The sequence below is a fragment of the Erythrolamprus reginae genome, chromosome 10 (assembly GCF_031021105.1).
Source record: "Erythrolamprus reginae isolate rEryReg1 chromosome 10, rEryReg1.hap1, whole genome shotgun sequence".
NCBI classification, from domain to species: Eukaryota; Metazoa; Chordata; class Lepidosauria; order Squamata; family Dipsadidae; genus Erythrolamprus; species Erythrolamprus reginae.
Genome location: NC_091959.1, coordinates 6,371,597 through 6,389,981, shown reverse-complemented (window position 1 = coordinate 6,389,981; position 18,385 = coordinate 6,371,597). Strand labels below are relative to the sequence as shown.

At 46.3% G+C, this 18,385-nt stretch overlaps 1 protein-coding gene across 1 annotated transcript; it reads left to right on the top strand.

The window, feature by feature from the left end:
• Positions 1-5,590: 5,590 nt before the first annotated feature.
• On the top strand, positions 5,591-18,091 carry DUOXA2 (dual oxidase maturation factor 2). The gene is made up of 7 exons (XM_070763036.1): positions 5,591-5,635; positions 6,902-7,062; positions 9,601-9,658; positions 10,789-10,923; positions 12,179-12,392; positions 14,549-14,760; positions 16,396-18,091. Exons 2-7 carry the CDS (start codon positions 6,916-6,918, stop codon positions 16,596-16,598), a joined length of 969 nt encoding a protein of 322 aa, XP_070619137.1. The 5' UTR covers positions 5,591-5,635; positions 6,902-6,915; the 3' UTR covers positions 16,599-18,091.
• Positions 18,092-18,385: the final 294 nt, after the last annotated feature.

The following is an 18,385-nucleotide window of genomic DNA, read 5'->3' as shown; positions in this document are numbered from 1 at the left end:
AAGTCTATATGTGTGTGTGTGTGTGTCTCTGTGTGTTTCTTTTTGGAGGGTTAAGTATGATGTAAGCACATGCAAGTTCCCCCCCCTCCATCTAGATATGAAAAGAAAATTCTCCAGTCTTAAAAATTGTAAACTTTACTTGCCGTCAACTCATTGGGGAAAAAAAAGTGATTTTTCTCCGTCGCCGGTAACTGGATTCTGAGAATTTCCTAAAGTTTGCTTTAAAAGCACTGATTCACCCTATCGTTTACAAGATCTAGAGATTTTTTTCTTTCTCAACTCTGGGCTCTCAACTCGCCTTGCATCACACACGGAGAACTGGTCATTTCTCTTATAGGATTCATTGCAGAAGCAAAGGCGGGGGGGCTGGAGTGGAGGTGGGGAAGAGTTAAAAATTCATGTCATAAGGTCAGTAGCGAACGGCAGGTACAAAGGGACCCACCTGTCTTTTTCCTCCCCCTCCCATAACAATTAGGACATTTCTCCTTGAAAATAAAACAATTCCTAGCAGGAATGTCTAAGGTCCGTAAACATTCTCTCTGGCTAAGCAGTTGTACATTGTTAAAAAGAAAGGAAGGAAGGAAGAAAGAAAGAAAGAAAGAAAGAAAGAAAGAAAGAAAGAAAGAAGAGGAGAGGAAAGGAGAAAAAAGTAGGAAAAAAGGAAAGGAAAAAAGGAAGGGAAGGATGGAAAGGAAAGGAAGTTAGGAGAGAAGAGAGGAGAGGAGTTGCTTCTCCCCTTGGTTAGTTTCCATCCATTGCTCATTGTCTTGCCTTCAGGGGCTTTGGAGAATAGGTTGACTCCCTCTTCTTTGTGGTAGCCCCTCAAATATTGGAACAGTGTTGTCACGTCTCCCCTAATCCTTTTTTGCCCACTTCCTAAAAGCAGAGAGCTATTTACTCATCCGGCTTCGTGCTAAGTCAGAACTAATCGTTAAGCTTTTAATCCAGCATTCCTCCTCCCCCCCCTCACCAAATCAGCTTTTGGGGTCAGCAGGAGGAACTAGCCCAAAGCCATCCCACTGTCATTATCCCTAAGGCAGAACTGGAACTCATGACCTCCCGATTTTTCAACCTGGTGCCTTTAATAACTACGAGCCCAAACAGGTTCTCGGCAGTTCTAATGAGGTGGTTTAAACATCCGTGCACCCACAATTGCCACAACCTTTCCCTGGTGTTAATGACACCGGCTTGGCTGCACAAGCAACGACACGCCAGGTTTGCGGATTCTAAATCCACAGGTTTGAACGGCGGGTTGAAATTATTTCCTTTTTTCCTCTAAAGTGACTGCCTGGGCCAGAGGTAGGTAAAGTTGGCTTTTCTGTGACATGTGGACATGTGAGACCACATTTGGAGTACTGTGTTCAGTTCTGGAGACCTCACCTACAAAAAGATATTGACAAAATTGAACGGGTCCAAAGACGGGCTACAAGAATGGTGGATGGTCTTAAGCATAAAACGTATCAGGAAAGACTTAATGAACTCCATCTGTATAGTCTGGAGGACAGAAGGAAAAGGGGGGAAATGATTGAAACATTTAAATATGTTAAAGGATTAAATAAGGTCCAGGAGGGAAGTGTTTTTAATAGGAAAGTGAACACAAGAACAAGGGGACACAATCTGAAGTTAGTTGGGGGAAAGATCAAAAGCAACATGAGAAAATATTATTTTACTGAAAGAGTAGTAGATCCTTGGAACAAACTTCCAGCAGACGTGGTTGGTAAATCCACAGTCACTGAATTTAAACATGCCTGGGATAAACATAGATCCATTGTAAGATAAAATCCAGGAAATAGTATAAGGGCAGACTAGATGGACCATGAGGTCTTTTTCTGCCGTCAGTCTTCTGTGTTTCTACGTTTCTATGTTTCAACTCCCAGAATTCCTGAGCTAGCATGGTTGCCTCAGCAATTCTGGGAGTTGAAGTTTACAAGGCATAGAAGAGCCAACTTTGCCTGCCTCCAAACGAGGCCAGTGATGGCGAACCTATTTTTCTTTGGGTGCCGAAATAGCATGGCGAGTGCCCACACCATAATTGACGGCCTGGGGAAGGAGGAAACAGCTTCTCCCACCCCTGTGGGCCCTCTGGAGGCTTGAAACAGTCTGTTTCCCAACTTCTGGTGGGCCCAGTAAGCTTGTGTTTCGCCCTCTCCATGCTCCAAAGGCTTCCCTGGAGCCGGGGAGATTAAAAACACCTTCCCACATCCCTCTGGAGGCTCTCTGGAAGCCAAAAACGCCCTCCCAGAGCCTCTGTGTGAGCCAAAAATCAGCTGGCTGGCACACACATGCACATTGGAGCTGAGCTAGGGCAACGGCTTGCGTGCCAGCAGATATGGCTCCGCGTGCCACCTCTGGCACCCGTCCCATGGGTTTGCCTTCAGTGGCTTAAGCTCTCGAGAAGACACCAGCACGCGCTTTGGGTTTCCTCCTCTGCTTTGCTCAAGACAACTCTTCTGTATGTTGTGTTCACTAACCCTGCCTGGGCACACAGGACCCACACCCTGAACATACACAAAGCGATCCAGAAAGGGTGTACAGGGAACAGAACGCCGGCAGCCTTGTTTGTGTTTGATAAATACCGTACATCTAAAAAAGTAATAATTGTAAAAAAAAAGAAAGAACAACCGGGGTATGAATCACCCCGAGTTAAACGTACTACGTTGGTAGTTACAAAAGATGAAAGTTCCCAGCATACAGGACATTCCTGGATGGTTCTCATGATATCTGATTGTCAATTTGACTTCCTAAGGTCAGAGGTTGAGTCTGGGGCTTACGTCATTTTTGTACCTAATGCAAACCAGATTTTTTTCTCCAACCAGGTGAACTCTCCGGCAGGGACTGCAAGATTCTCCCAGCTTTTGCACCTGCAGGCAGGTACGGCGTACCTGTTTATCACCTGTCGCTTTTGAAAAGACCCTCAGTTGTGGTCCTAAGCACACATCTTGCCCATTGAAGATAGAAACATAAAAACATAGAAGATTGACGCCAGAAAAAGACCTCCTGGTCCATCCAATCTGCCCTTATACTATTTTCTGTATTTTATCTTAGGATGGATCTATGTTTATCCCAGGCATGTTTCAATTCAGTTACTGTGGATTTACCAACCACGTCTGCTGGAAGTTTGTTCCAAGCATCTCCTACTCTTTCAGTCAAATAATATTTTCTCATGTCTGCTGGAAGTTTGTTCCAAGCATCTACTATTCTTTCAGTAAAATAATATTTTCTCACGTTGCTTCTGATCTTTCCCCACAACTAGCCTCAGATTGTGCCCCCTTGTTATTGGGTTCACTTTCCTATTAAAAACACTTCCCTCCTGAACCTTATTTAACCCTTTAACATATTTAATCATGTCCCCCTTTCCCCTTCTGTACTCCAGGCTATACAAATTGAGTTCATGAAGTCTTTCCTGATACGTTTTATGCTTAAGACCTTCCACCACTTTTGTAGCCCGTCTTTGGACCCGTTCAATTTGATCAATATCTTTTTGTAAGTGAGGTCTCCAGAACAGAACACAGTATTCCAAATGGGGTCTGAGAGATTGGGGGGAGTTTTTCTAATGTTCTCGGGGTGGGCTGGAGGCTTTTCTGAAGTTGAGAGTAGAGGTACTCCTGGACTTAAAATGACTAAGTGAACTTTGAGCCTACTGGGATTCGATCTGCCAAACTGCTGGCAGCCGGTGATCAGCAGAAATAGTTTACAGTACTGAACTCTAACTTTTCATCACTGCTACCTGCTACTGCAGGTTGTTGTGGCCCCAGTCAATAAGCCAAGGTAGGGGTGAGTAATTCTGCTTTTTAGTGAATAGTTCCATCTGCTAGGGCAAGCAATTTTAGCTTAAAATTGTAATTGGATTGATGGGTATTGGATTTGTCACTATGTACTGTTTTGCCATTGTTGTAAGCCGCCCCGAGTCTGCGGTTACTTGGCCCAGGTTAAGCCACTCCTGGGTCAACCATCAAACCATATTGCAGGAGTAAAGTTAAAATGGATTCAGAATTTAGGCTGATCTACCCGACAACAGCCTTCCTCAGCTGCTGAAGAATGTATCCAGATACATCAGGACTACATTAGCCATCATCCACAACTAGGGAAACGTACAGTAAGTATCTGGGACTGGAAAAGCTGAATAAGTTTCTTGATTCGGGGAGTAAAATCTTTCCCAACCTGAAATTTAGTCCAGGGACAAGACTAAATCTAGTTTTTCCAGCTGACACCAACATTGTTTTTGGTCATAAACTCCGTGAAGGCAAACCCCTCCATTAAATAGCTCCAATCCACTTTTGGCTGTGTTTAAGGAGAAATTTCTAAGGAGAATTTTTCCCACAGTTAGAACAATTCATCAGTGGAACTCCTTGCCTCCAGAAATTGTGAATGCTCCAACACTAGAAGAAGATGTTGGATAACCATTTGTCTCAAGTGGTGTAGGGTTTCCTGCCTAAGCATGGGGTTGGACTAGAAGACCTCCAAGCCCCTTCCAACTCTACTGTTGTTCTTATTATTGTTATTATTATTAGCTATGTAACTTTAATTTAATTGGATTAATTTTATTGTAATTTGCTGTTTTTATATGTTGTAAGCCGCCCCGAGTCTTTGGAGAGGGGCGGCATAGAAATCCAATTAAACAATAAAACAATTAAAAAAAACATTATTATTTAAAACAAGCGCCTAACAGGCACCCTCTTGATTTATAACACCCGATCCTCCGCCTGGCGCGCTTTAAAATTTCGATCAGCGGAGATCTCACAGGATTACCTGCAGGTGGCCCAAACTCTGGCGAGTAGTTCAGAGATGGAATAATGGGGACTTTATTGAACGGAGGAAGACGGGTGGAGGCATTCGCGCGTGCGTTGCGCCACCTCGGCTGGGGAATCCTGACTCCGCAGGAGACCTTGGGGGAATCCAGAGGATGAAATGGGATCCAGAGGATCCCGACAGGAGGCTCTCGGCTCCTCACCGTCCGCAGTTCAAGCCAGGAATTCAACCCCGAGACGGGAAGAGTTGAGTTTCTTTCTCTCCACGCCAAAAAAAAAAAAAACCCCATGCGCAATTGTAGCCCGCTGCCAAATTCCAAGAGGCTGAGTTTGGTTTGGAAAGGCGGCGTTGCCTCCAAGAGGCAGGCAGGACGGTGGGGGACCCTCCGACCCGCTTTTCTTCCACTGAAGGCGCGCTCGGGAAAGAAGCGAAGGCGAAGGCGATCCGCGCGTAACCGGGCGCGGCGCGAGTTGGCTGGCAAGGGTGGCGGTGTGGGCAGCGTGGAAAGGAAGGGGGGAGGTCGCCTCTGGCAGGAAAGCTTCCCGTGACCCCCCCCCCCAAGCTGGACTTTTCCCCGCCACCCTCCCGGCTTGCCTTCTCCAGATCTGCCCCCGGGAAAGCCACCTGCTCACCTGGTTCAGGTGCAATCCTGGCGCCGCCGCTGCTTCTCGCGGTGCTGCTGCCGCAGTCACAGCCGCCCTGGACTGCCACCCGCCCCGTGGCCGCTGTCCGAGGAGCCAGGTGTGGGGGGCGTGGCCGGGGGACCTCCCTCATTTGCATGCCACCTGCGCGCGACCCCCCCTGCGGCTCTATAAGGGCCGAGCGCTGCTCTGGGTGCCGCTATTGCGCTCCGAGCTTCTCAGAAGGCGCAGGCGAAACCTTGCGGGTAAGGCTGCCCCGGGGGCTGTTGCCGGCAAGTGGCGAGAGGCTGGAGCCAGGCTGGAGCAAAAGCCTTTGGGGGTCTCTGACCGGAGATTTTCCCCTTCTTTCTCCGGCCACCCGGTCCCAGAGAGAGAGAGTGAGAGAGAGAAAGAGGGAAAGAAAAAGAAAGAGAAAAAGATGGAAAGAGAAAGGAGGAAAGAGAGAGAGAGAGAAAGATGGAAAGAGAAAGGTAGATGGAAAGAGAAAGAAGAAAAGAGAGAGAGAGAAAAAGAGGGAAAGAAAGAGAAAGAAAAAGATAGAGATGGAAAGAGAAAGAAGGAAAGAAAGAGACAGACAGAAAGAAAAAGAGACAGAGATGGAAAGAGAAAAAAGAAAAGACAGAGAGACAGAAAGAGGGAATGATAGAAAGAAGGAAAGAGAGAAAGATAAAAAGATGGAAATAAAAAGGGAAAGAGAAAGAGATAAATAGATGGAAAGAGAAAGAATGAAATAGGAAAGAAAGAGGGAAAGAAGGAAAGAAAGAGAGAGAGAAAGATAGAGAAACAAGGAAAGAGAGAGAGACAGAAAGAGGGAAAGAGGGAAGGAAGGAAGGAGAGAGAGAGAGAAAGAGAACAAGTTGGAAAGAAAGAGAAAGAGAGAAGGACGGAAAGAGGGAAAGAAAGAGAGAGAAAGAAAGAGAAAAAGATGGAAAGAAAGAGAAAGCGAGAAAGACGGAAAGAGACAAAGAGAGCCCTATGCCCCTGCGCATGTGAAAAGTGCTTCTATCCTCTGCCGGGCAACCTCTCCGCAGCCTCGAGCCCCGGCCGGATCTCTGGTTTTTCAAAGACCCGGCTGGGTTGAGGCTGGCGCGGATGGAAAGGCAGAGTGGAGCGGTCTCGCCCGACGGTCCGGGAGCGCTCCGGCCGGTTCCCTCAGAGGCGCCTGGCCGGCGGGGGCAGTCAGAAAGCGAGTGGGTCCCGCGAAGCTCCGGATTCCCTTCTCCCTCCGCTCCCCTCGCTGAAAAAACCCAGCTTGGAGGGAAAGGGTTTCCCTTGGCTTTAAGCAGCGCCTGCGGAACGCCTGGGCACCAGGCGGAGGAGAGTTGGGGCAGACTGGACCTTTGGGGTTCGGGGAGACTTCTCCAGCCTCAGAAAGCGTTCAGCTAAACCCCCAAAACTTCCCATCAGCTGAATCCTTCGCCAGAAACCCCTGACCCAGGTTTGGCTGAACCTCCTCCCGTTCACACGACCCGGAATCTTCCGCTGACCACCATTCTCGTCTCTTTTTCCAGATCGGGCAGCCAACATGACCTTGTTCGATGGAATCTACCCCTTCTACCCGCAATCCAAGAAGCCCTACGTCTTCGATGTGGACCTCATCATCGTTATCATCGTCTTTCTGGTCATCGCTTTCAGCTTCTTGCTAATCCTGCCCGGGATTCGAGGCAGAGCGGTGAGTACCGACCCGGTCCCCGGTTTGGTTTCGAACCGGCGTTTGGGGACGAAGCGCCGGGGATCATTTGCCTTCCCTTCCCCACCGCGTTTTTAGCCTCCGCCGGAGCCAAAACTAACTAGGATGCTTAGCTCTTGAAAGTTAACCTGGATTCAACCGGGGAAAGGGGGGCAGTTTAAGTATAGAAGTCGTTCAATTTCGGCCAATGGTCAGAGTGACCCACAGTCGTTCGTAGTAAGGAAGAATAGAATAGAATATAGAATATAGAATATAGAATATAGAATATAGAATATAGAATATAGAATATAGAATATAGAATATAGAATATAGAATATAGAATATAGAATATAGAATATAGAATATAGAATATAGAATATAGAATATAGAATATAGAATATAGAATATAGAATATAGAATATAGAATATAATAGAATTTTATGGGCCAAGTGTGATTGGACACACAAGGAATTTGTCTTGGTGCAGATGCTCTCAGTGTACATAAAAGAAAAAGATACATTTGTCAAGAATCATGACATACAACACTTAATGATTGTCATAGGGGTCAAATAAGCAATGAAGAAACAATCAATATTAATAAAAATCTTAGGATACAAGCAACAAGTTACAGTCATACAGCCCTAAGTGGGAGGAAAAGGATGATAGGAATGATGAGAAAAAACTATTACAAATAAAAGTGCAGACTTAGTAAAAAGTTTGACAGTGTTGAGGGAATTATTTGTTTAGCAGAGTGATGGCATTCGGGGAAAAACTGTTCTTGTGTCTCGTTTTCTTGTGCCTAAAAGCATCTTTTAGTGTGGTGTAGGGGTGGTGTAAGATATTCTTGCCTCTGGTGGGACATACATCATGGCCAACAAGTGTAGTATGTCTTGCTGTGTGAATGGGAATGTACGGTTTTAAATGTTATTAGAGTTTTAAAAGGTTTTTAGCAATATTAATTGGATTTCTTAGATATGTACATTATATATTGGTTGATATGTTGTGAGCTGCCCTGAGTCCTCGGAGACGGGTGGTATACAAATCCAATGAATAAAATAAATAAATAAAAATAAATACTCCCAAAATATATGGTAAATGGGGAAAATATGGTATGTGGGGGATAAATGGGATTTAAAATGGGGACTGGAGGCTAAAACATATGAAGAACGGTTGCAGGAACTGGGCATGGCTAGTTTAATGGAAAGAAAGGACCAGGGGAGACATGATAGCAGTCTTCCAATATCTCAGAGGCTGCCACAAAAAAGAGGGAGTCAAGCTATTCTCCAAAGCACCTGAGGGTAGAACAAGAAGCAATGGGTGGAAACTAAACAAGGAAAGAAGCAACTTAGAACTAAGGAGAGATTTCCTGACAGTGAGAACAATTAGCCAGTGGAACAACTTGCCACAAGAAGTTCTGAATGCTCCAACACTGGAAGTTTTTAAGAAGATGTTGGATAACTATTTGTTTGAAGTGCTGTAGGGCTTCCTGCCTAAGCAGGGGTTGGGCTAGAAAAAACTCAATTTTTTGGAAAAAATATACAGTATATGATATTTTAGCTTGAATAATCCAAAATAAGATTTTCCAACCTCTTTTAGAGAATTTGAGTGGGTGGGGAAAGCTATTGTTACATGTTGATAGAGAAACCAGGATCTGTTTGAGCCAATTCCTAAATGGGACCTTGGGAGATCTTTCTTTCTTTCTTTCTTTCTTTCTTTCTTTCTTTCTTTCTTTCTTTCTTTCTTTCTTTATTCATTTATTCATTTATTCATTTATTTGATTTGTATGCCGCCCCTCTCCAAAGACTCGGGGCGGCTAACAACAATAAAAAAGACAATGTAACAAATCTAATATTAAAAAATAATCTAAAAACCCCAATTTAAGAGACCAATCATACAAACAAGCATACCATGTATAAATTCTATAAGCCTAGGGGAAGGGAAAAAATTTCAGTTCCCCCATGTCTGACGACAGAGGTGGGTTTTAAGGAGCTTGTGAAAGTCAAGGAGGGTTGGGGCAACTCTGATATCTGGGGGGAGCTGGTTCCAGAGGGTCGGGGCCGCCACAGAGAAGGCTCTTCTCCTGGGTCCTGCCAAATGACATTGTTTAGTCGACGGGACCCGGAGAAGGCCAACTCTGTGGGACCTAACCAGTCGCTGGGATTCGTGCGGCAGAAGGCGGTCCCGGAGATATTCTGGTCCGGTGCCATGAAGGGCTTTATAGGTCATAACCAACACTTTGAATTGTGACCGGAAATTGATCGTCAACCAATGCAGACTGAGAGATCATACATAGATTGATATTGCCTTTCCTGTGTCCTGGAATTTCAAAAAACTATTTTTTTAATCCCACTTATCTTTGGAGAGATCAGAAATGTGTATATACTCTCCTCCCACTCCATCCGACCTCCCAAAACAACAGCCCTGTGAGGGAGGTTGGGCCTGGGAGGGAGTGACTGGCCTCTTCCCCCAGTGGAGGTGTGATTTTGTGGGTATTGTGATTTACAAATCCTTTGTCTGACCCTTGAATCTCTCTGCCAACAGAGGCTGTATTGGCTTATTCGGGTCATCTCGAGCCTCTTTATTGGAGGGGTGATTGTTGGTAAGTCCTGATTTGCTTCTCTTGTTATAAGTGTCTTAATTTTGATCTTAATTTGGTCACCATGCTACAAAATAATCTGGTTTAGGACCTGATTATGTAGGTGAGGTCTCCAGAACGGAACACAGTACAGTGGTACCTCTACCTAAGAACGCCTCTACTTACAAACTTTTCTAGATAAGAACTGGGTGTTCAAGATTTTTTTGCCTCTTCTCAAGAATCATTTTCCACTTACAAACCTGAGCCTCCAAAACTGTAATCGGAAAAGGCAGGGAGAAGCCTCCGTGGAGCCTCTCTAGGAATCTCCTGGGAGGAAACAGGGCCGGAAAAGGTGGGGAGAAGCCTCCGTGGGGCCTCTCTAGGAATCTCCTGGGAGGAAACAGGGCCGGAAAAGGTGGGGAGAAGCCTCTGTGGGGCCTCTCTAGGAATCTCCTGGGAGGAAACAGGGCCGGAAAAGGTGGGGAGAAGCCTCCGTGGGGCCTCTCTCAGAATCTCCTGGGAGGAAACAGGGCAGGAAAAGGCGGGGAGAAGCCTCCGTGGGGCCTCTCTAGGAATCTCCTGGGAGGAAACAGGGCCGGAAAAGGTGGGGAGAAGCCTCCGTGGGGCCTCTCTCGGAATCTCCTGGGCGGAAACAGGGCCGGAAAAGGTGGGGAGAAGCCTCCGTGGGGCCTCTCTAGGAATCTCCTGGGAGGAAACAGGGCCGGAAAAGGCGGGGAGAAGCCTCCATGGGGCTTCTCTAGGAATCTCCTGGAAGGAAACAGGGCCTCCACCCTCCCTGTGGTTTCCCCAATCGCATGCATTATTTGCTTTTACATTGATTCCTATGAGAAAAATCGCTTCTTCTACTTAAGAACCTGGTCAGGGAACGAATTAAGTTCGTAAGTAGAGGTACCACTGTATTCCAAATGGGGTCTCACCAGCGCTCTATACAGCGGGATCACCATCTCCTTCTTCCTGCTTGTTATACCTCTAGCTATGCAACCAAGCATTCGCTACTGCCTGGCTGTACTGTTCACCCATTTTGAGACCGTCAGAAATCATGACCCCTAAATCCTTCTCTTCTGAAGTTTTTGCTGACACAGAAGGCTCGCTCCCTTCTGGAGATTATTCACGGAGTTTCCTGTCTTTTGTAGCCGTTCACTTCTCTTCCGACTGGGAGCAAGGGACGGTGGAAGCCAACACCACCTACAAATCCTTCAGCTCGGCCATGATCCACGCAGACGTTGGGCTGCACGTCGGCTTGTCTGGAGTCAACATCACCCTGGTTGGTGAGTTTTGGCAGGGCTGCAAAGAGGTGGAGCTCGCAACCCGGGGTTAGAGTCGGATGCCGTAATGGGGAGGCAGGAGCGAGAGCTGCAGGTTGGACCACCAGGGTGTGAAAAGCGAGGGAGGGAGAGGTAAGGAGGGGAGAAAGACTCTCAGAACTTGCAAAAATCTCAGACTTTACAATACAGAGAGAGACCAGCAAAGCCCGGGTTGGGCTTCTTGTCCAGGCTACCTTGCAGGGATGGTGTGGCAGGTGAATGACTAGGCTCTTGGCAAGGGCAAGCAAGAACAGGGGGGCTTAGGGATGGGGAGGTGATGGCCTTTTCTTGGGGGACGTCTGTAGGATGTTGAAGTCTAAGAAGGGAGAGAGGCTGGAGATGTAGTGGTTACAGAGAGAGGAGATTAAATTTCCTTCCTGCCTGCCTGCCTGCCTTTCCTTTCCTTTCCCTTCTCTTTTTTCCTTTCCTTTCCTCTCCTCTCCTAACTTCCTTTCTTTTTCCTTTCCCCTCCTTTTTCCTACCTTTTTCCTCCTTTCATCTCCTCTTCCTTCCTTCCTTTCTTCTTTCTTTCTTTTTCTTTCTTCTCTCCCTTTTCTTTCCTTCTTTCCTTCTTCTCTTCCTTCCTTCTCTTCCTTCCTTCCTGCCTCCTCCCTCCCTTCTTTCCTTCCTCCTCTCCCTCCCTCCCTCCTTTCCTCCCTTCCTTCCTTCCTTTCTCTTTCTTTCTTTCTTTCTCTCTTCTCTCTCTTCTCTCCCTTTTCTTTCCTTCTTTCCTTCCTTCCTTCCTTTCTCTTTCTTTCTCTCTTCTCTCTCTTCTCTCCCTTTTCTTTCCTTCTTTCCTTCCTTCCTTCTTTCCTTCCTTCCTTCCTTCCTTCTCTGGGATCATTTTCAACCCCTTTCCAGTTCTCATCCCTCCCTCTTTTCCTTCCTTCCTTCCTTTCTCTTTCTTTCTTTCTTTCTTCTCTCTCTTCTCTCCCTTTTCTTTCCTTTTTCCTTCTTTCCTTCTTTCCTTCCTTCCTTCCTTCCTTCTCTGGGATCATTTTCAACCCCTTTCCAGTTCTCATCCCTCCCTCCTTTCCTTCCTTCCTTCCTTCCTTCCTTCCTTCCTCTTTCTTTCTTCTCTCTCTTCTCTCCCTTTTCTTTCCTTCTTTCCTTCCTTCCTCCTTTCCTTCCTTCTCTGGGATCGTTTTCAACCCCTTTCCAGTTCTCAACCCTCTTCCTCCTTAGTGGCTCACCAATTTACCTCTCTTTTTTTGGGCAGGAAAACCAGTGGAACAGCTCAACGAAACCATCAATTACAATGAAGAGTTCTCCTGGTGGTTCGGGACCGACTACGACAAAGAGTTCGAAGAGGGGCTGCAACGGGGTTTGCCCAGGCCCATCCTGTACGTGGCGGAGAAGTTCACTGACCACAGCCCTTGTGGCATGAGCAACGTCTACCGCATCGCCGGTCACTACGCCTCTGCAACCCTGTGGTAAGGGGCCTTGTATCTGTCAAATTTGCTCCCATAGATTTGCAACGGCCCTAACTCTCCTGACCTTCCAAAAAGCTTTGAAAACACACGGCATGGGGCCGTTGAGCGATAGCTTTTCGCTCCGGTCAGTCGTTTGAATGATGGACGATTGAATGATGGACGATAATATTGGGTTTTCATTTTTCTATGCTAGGTATTGGGGTATTTTTATAGGGTATAGTTATGACCTATAAAGCCCTTCGTGGCACCGGACCAGATTATCTCCGGGACCGCCTTCTGCTGCACGAATCCCAGCGACCAGTTAGGTCCCACAGAGTGGGTCTTCTCCGGGTCCCGTCGACTAAACAATGCCGCTTGGTGGGACCCAGGGGAAGAGCCTTCTCTGTGGCGGCCCCGGCCCTCTGGAACCAACTCCCCCCAGAGATTAGAATTGCCCCCACCCTCCTTGCCTTTTGTAAGCTACTTAAAACCCACCTCTGCCATCAGGCATGGGGGAACTGAGATACTCTTTCCCCCTAGGCCTTTACAATTTGTGCATGGTATGTCTGTCTGTCTGTATGTATGTTTGGTTTTTACTTTAATGGGTTTTTAATTGTTTTTACTATTGGATTATTGTGTATACTGTTCTATTATTGTTGTTAGCCGCCCCCGAGTCTGCGGAGAGGGGTGGCATACAAATCCAATAAATCAAAGCAAAGCAAATCAAATTTTAAATTTAGACGCACCTTACTTTTGGGGGAGGAAAATAGGTGGAAAAAAATCTGCCTACCAACTATTCATCTGGCTAGCGTCCTTAGCCTGGTCAGCTTCAGGACATTATTTTATCCCCTGGTTAGGGCTGAAGAAAAAACCTTTTTTGGAGGGAGTAGCAATGAAAACAAGCCTGCAAAGATTTAGGGCTGGAAAAAAAAACTTTGGAAAATATCCTGCAAGCCAGGAAGATAATTAGCACCCCTTTAAGGCTGGGAAAATAGACTGGAATGGAATAAAATAGAGTAAAATAGAGCAGGGTAGAGTAGAATACCTACAAGATCATATGCTGCAACGTCCTACCGGTCAATGACTACTTCAGCTTCAACCACAACAACAGAAGAGCACACAACAGATTCAAACTTAATATTAACCGCTCCAAACTTGACTGTAAAAAATATGACTTTAACAATCGAGTTGTCGAAGCGTGGAACTCATTACCGGACTCAATAGCATCAACCCCTAACCCCCAACATTTCTCCCTTAGACTCTCCACGATTGACCTCTCCAGGTTCCTAAGAGGTCAGTAAGGGGCGTACATAAGTGCACTAGTGTGCCTTTTGTCCCCTGTCCAATTGTCTTTCCTTTATCTCATATATCATATATATTTTCTTCCTTTCATATATCTTCCCCTCTATTTTTACATATTATCTTTATATATTATTTATTTATTTATTTATTCAATTTTTATGCTGCCCTTCTCCTTAGACTCAGGGCGGCTTACAACATGTTAGCAATAGCACTTTTTAACAGAGCTAGGCTATTGCCCCCCACAATCTGGGTCCTCGTTTTACCCACCTTGGAAGGATGGAAGGCTGAGTCAACCTTGAGCCGCTGATAAGATTTGAACCGCTGACCTACAGATCTACAGTCAGCTTTAGTGGCCTGCAGTACTGCACTCTACCTGCTGTGCCATCCCGGTTCTTATTACTTATATTACTTATTACTCATATTACTTCATGTCTATTCTCTTCCATATGTATTGTGTATTGGACAAATGAAAAAATACAATAAATAAATAAATAAACAATACAATACAATACAATACAATACAATAGAATAACGAAGTTGGAAGGGAACTTGTAGGTCATCTAGTCCAGTGTTTCCCAACCTTTGCAGTTTGAAGATATTTGGACTTCAACTCCCAGAATTCCCCAGCCAGCATTTGCTGGCTGGGGAATTCTGGGAGTTGAAGTCCAGATATCTTCAAGTTGCCAAGGTTGGGAAACAATGTTCTAGTCCAACCCCATGCTAAGGCAAGAAACCCTAGACTTCAGACTAATGGTTTTCAAGTGGGGCAGAGAATTCTACCCAACGCTGACCCCATTTCCAGCAGACGTCCACCTGAACGCCAGACCTCAACTGCCCCTTAACTCCCCTTGTATCTTTCTTCTTCGGAACTACAGGGTGGCCTTCTGCGCATGGCTCATCTCCAACATGCTCTTCTCCATGCCGGTCCCGGTTTATGGCGGCTTCATGCTTCTCGTCACGGGCGCCTTCCTCATCTTCGCGCTGCTGTCCTTCTCCACGGGGAGGAACGCCTGGTGCGCCATCCAGTTTGGGTTGGCGTCCCTGAAGCTGGCCTACGGACCATCCTTCTGGCTCACTCTGGCCACAGGTAAGCATCGCAAAGGGTTTTATTTTTTTCCTGGAAGCGAAGACGTTTCAATCCCAGCCAGTTCTCCTCCCCATGCAATGATTTCATCCATGGAAGTCACAGTCATGTTTCTGGGGGTGGGGTGGGCGGCTGCTGGGGCTTCGCAGGGGTTCAGGATGATAATAATAATAATAATAATAATAATAATAATAATAATAATAATTTATTAGATTTGTATGCCGCCCCTCTCCGAAGACTCGGGGCGGCTCACAACAAGCGATAAAGCAATATTGTACAGGCACAAATCTAATATTAAGAAAAAACTAAAAACCCTATCAATTTAAAAAACCAAACAACACATACATACCAAACATAAATTATAATAAGCCTGGGGGAAAGGTGTCTCAAATCCCCCATGCCTGGCGGTATAGATGGGTCTTAAGTAGTTTATGGAAGACAAGGAGGGTGGGAGCAGTTCTAATCTCCGGGGGGAGTTGATTCCAGAGGGCCGGGGCTGCCACAGAGAAGGCTCTTCCCCTGGGGCCCGCCAGACGACATTGTTTAGTCGACGGGACCCGGAGAAGGCCGACTCTGTGGGACCTTATTGGCCGCTGGGATTCGTGCGGTAGTAGGCGGTTCCGGAGGTATTCTGGTCCAATGCCATGTAGGGCTTTAAAGGTCATGACCATCATGATGATGATGATGATGATGATGTAAAGGAATCCTCAATCTGAGTACAGTATTGCATTGGCAGTTCTGTGTTAACAAAAACTTCAGAAGAGAAGGATTTAGGGGTCGTGATTTCTGACAGTCTCAAAATGGGTGAGCAGTGTGGTCGGGCAGTAGGAAAAGCAAGTAGGATGCTTGGCTGCATAGCTAGAGGTATAACAAGCAGGAAGAGGGAGATTGTGATCCCCTTATATAGAGCGCTGGTGAGACCCCATTTGGAATACTGTGTTCAGTTCTGGAGACCTCACCTACAAAAAGATATTGACAAAATTGAACGGGTCCAAAGATGGGCTACAAGAATGGTGGAAGGTCTTAAGCATAAAACGTATCAGGAAAGACTTCATGAACTCAATCTGTATAGTCTGGAGGACAGAAGGAAAAAGGGGGACATGATCGAAACATTTAAATATCTTAAAGGGCTAAATAAGGTCCAGGAGGGAAGTGTTTTTAATAGGAAAGTGAACACAAGAACAAGGGGATACAATCTGAAGTTAGTTGGGGGAATGATCAAAGGCAACATGAGAAAATATTATTTTACTGAAAGAGTAGTAGATCAAATCAAATCAAATCAAATCGAACTCTAAACCCCAAAGCAAGCCAACCTCATAACTCTAACCATGGTTTAATTTTACCCGAGTCTGCAAGTGGTACAAATAGGCTAGTGAACCTTTTCCCCTGGACCAGGAGTAGGCAAAGTTGGCTCTTCTATGACATGTGGACTTCAACTCCCAGAATTCCTATAGCCCAATCATACTGGCTGAAGAATTCTGGGAGTTGAAGTCTTCATGTCATGGAAGAGCCAACTTTGCCTACCCCTGGTCCTGGAATGTATGGTGTCTTGACACAGCCCATGTTATTGGAAGGCAAAAGCTGAGTGATGTTTTGGGGGCGCCCCTGTTTCATGCTGCCCGTCTCCCTCTCTTCCAGGGCTCTTCTGTTTCCTTGTTGGTCTAGTGGTGATCGCCCTGCACTTTATCCAGCCCGACCTCCTGAAAGCCTTCTTTGACTTGGCTGAAGACGAAGAGGATGACGAAGGCGTACTGGGCGAGGTGTACATCAACCCTTACTTCCACCAGACCCAGACGCTTTCTTCCCAGCCCGATTTCAAGCTGACCATCAAGAACAGCTAAAGCCAAACTTGACCCGGGACTTGCTTTGGAAGGGAATCTTTCAAAGGGGACACGGACACTGCAACGTCCTGGCCAAGCCGCTGAGAAGTCACAAACGCAACTCTTGTGAACTGGGCCTCTTGGCGCTAGCGTAGGCTTTGGTAGGTCAACCCCATGAACCCCATTGTTTGGGTCCGAAGGGCAATCGGGAAACACTTCTCTCGGAGGATCTGGAGCTGATACCAGCCAACCCAGGAAAGAAGTGGTGGCATTAAGGCAGAGGGTCCTAACGTTAGCAGGAGGGGAGAACATGCACCGCGGATTGCATTGGAGGTATTTGCTAGGGTTCCTCTTAGCTGTCACTCCTATCATTAGATGGAGCGAGGCAAATGCTTTGAGCATCCGATAGCGAAAGAGGAACGAAAATAGAGGTTTCATGAATGGTGTGCAACCTGCCCTTGGCTTGGGGCACTCAGAAGCTCTAGAAGATGCTCTCCTGTCCCAACAAACTCTGATCCAACTTAGCAAGCCAGAGGACACATCCTTGGTATCAAGCAGAAGACTCCTTGGGCTGGTTCTGTTGCATGGAGATGCTTCCTCATGCCATGGGACCAAATGGATATTTATTTGATTTGACTCAGGCACTGCCTGACTCCAGCTGACTTTGAGAAGCTTTGGAGCATACACAACCAACATCTCAATAAGCAATTATTATTTTTTAAAAAGCACTGTGCTTTGTTGTTCTACAAGGCCACAACAAGGCTTCCCCAAATACAGGGGACAAGAGTCAAGCAGAGAGGGAGCAGAAGTGTTTAATGGAAGGTGGCTATTTCATCTCTACAAAGTGGCCTCCAGCCCAAAGCCTTCATCCAGTGGCTTCATGTTGTTGGAAGGCACCACAGATGTAGAAAAGAAACAGGCTGTGGCTTGATCTCATGCCTAAAAAACCACAGCGACAAAAACCCTGTCCTGCCTGTACATCTGCAGGCCACCTTAGCCTAAATTTTAGGGGTTTCCTTTCGGTTTCTAGTTTAGCCAATAGACTGAAAGCAACACACATGTTGCAGGAAAGTCCTTCCTCTCTTCCTTAGGGACAAAGCATTCGAGCCACAAAATGGAAGATCTGGAGTTGAGGGCTGGGTTAAATATTCATCACAGAGCATTTAGCGGCTTCATGTTGTTTGAAGGCAACATGACCTTTGGAGGAATGTCATGCGTGAACAGGGTGCCTCTTTCATTCTGTTAAAAATCCTTCTGGACGCCTCCAAGCAGAATGGCCTGGCTCCTGGTCAGATGTGCGCATTTCAAGCTACTAGTGGGGTAACTACATACGTCCCTGGCTGTTGTAGCTAATCTTGTCTACTTCAAGGATGAGCAAAGCTCTCCTAGGGACGCCCTAGGAAGCAGTCAAGGTGCCTCAGCCAATTTCTTCAACCACTTGGTGGCAGCTCTTGTATTTTGTTCATGGCATCGTACTGTAGGTGTACTATTTATTAATAAAATTCTGGAAATGCGTAATGTCTTGGAAGACTTTGTGGGCTTGGGGGAATGAAGGCTGCTATCTTTGTTGACTTCTTTGACTTCTTTCTTGGTCAGAAAGTTTGAATCGGGTCCCCAAAGTTGCCCCCACCCTGAATCACTCCTCCCTCCTAGATCAGGGATAGGCAAAGTTGGCTCTTCTATGACTTGCGGACTTCAATTCCCTGGATTCCTGAGCCAATTATGCTAGCTCAGGAATTCTGGGAATTGAAGTCCACATGTCTTAGAAGAGCCAACTTTGCCTACCATTGCCCTGGATCATCAAACTC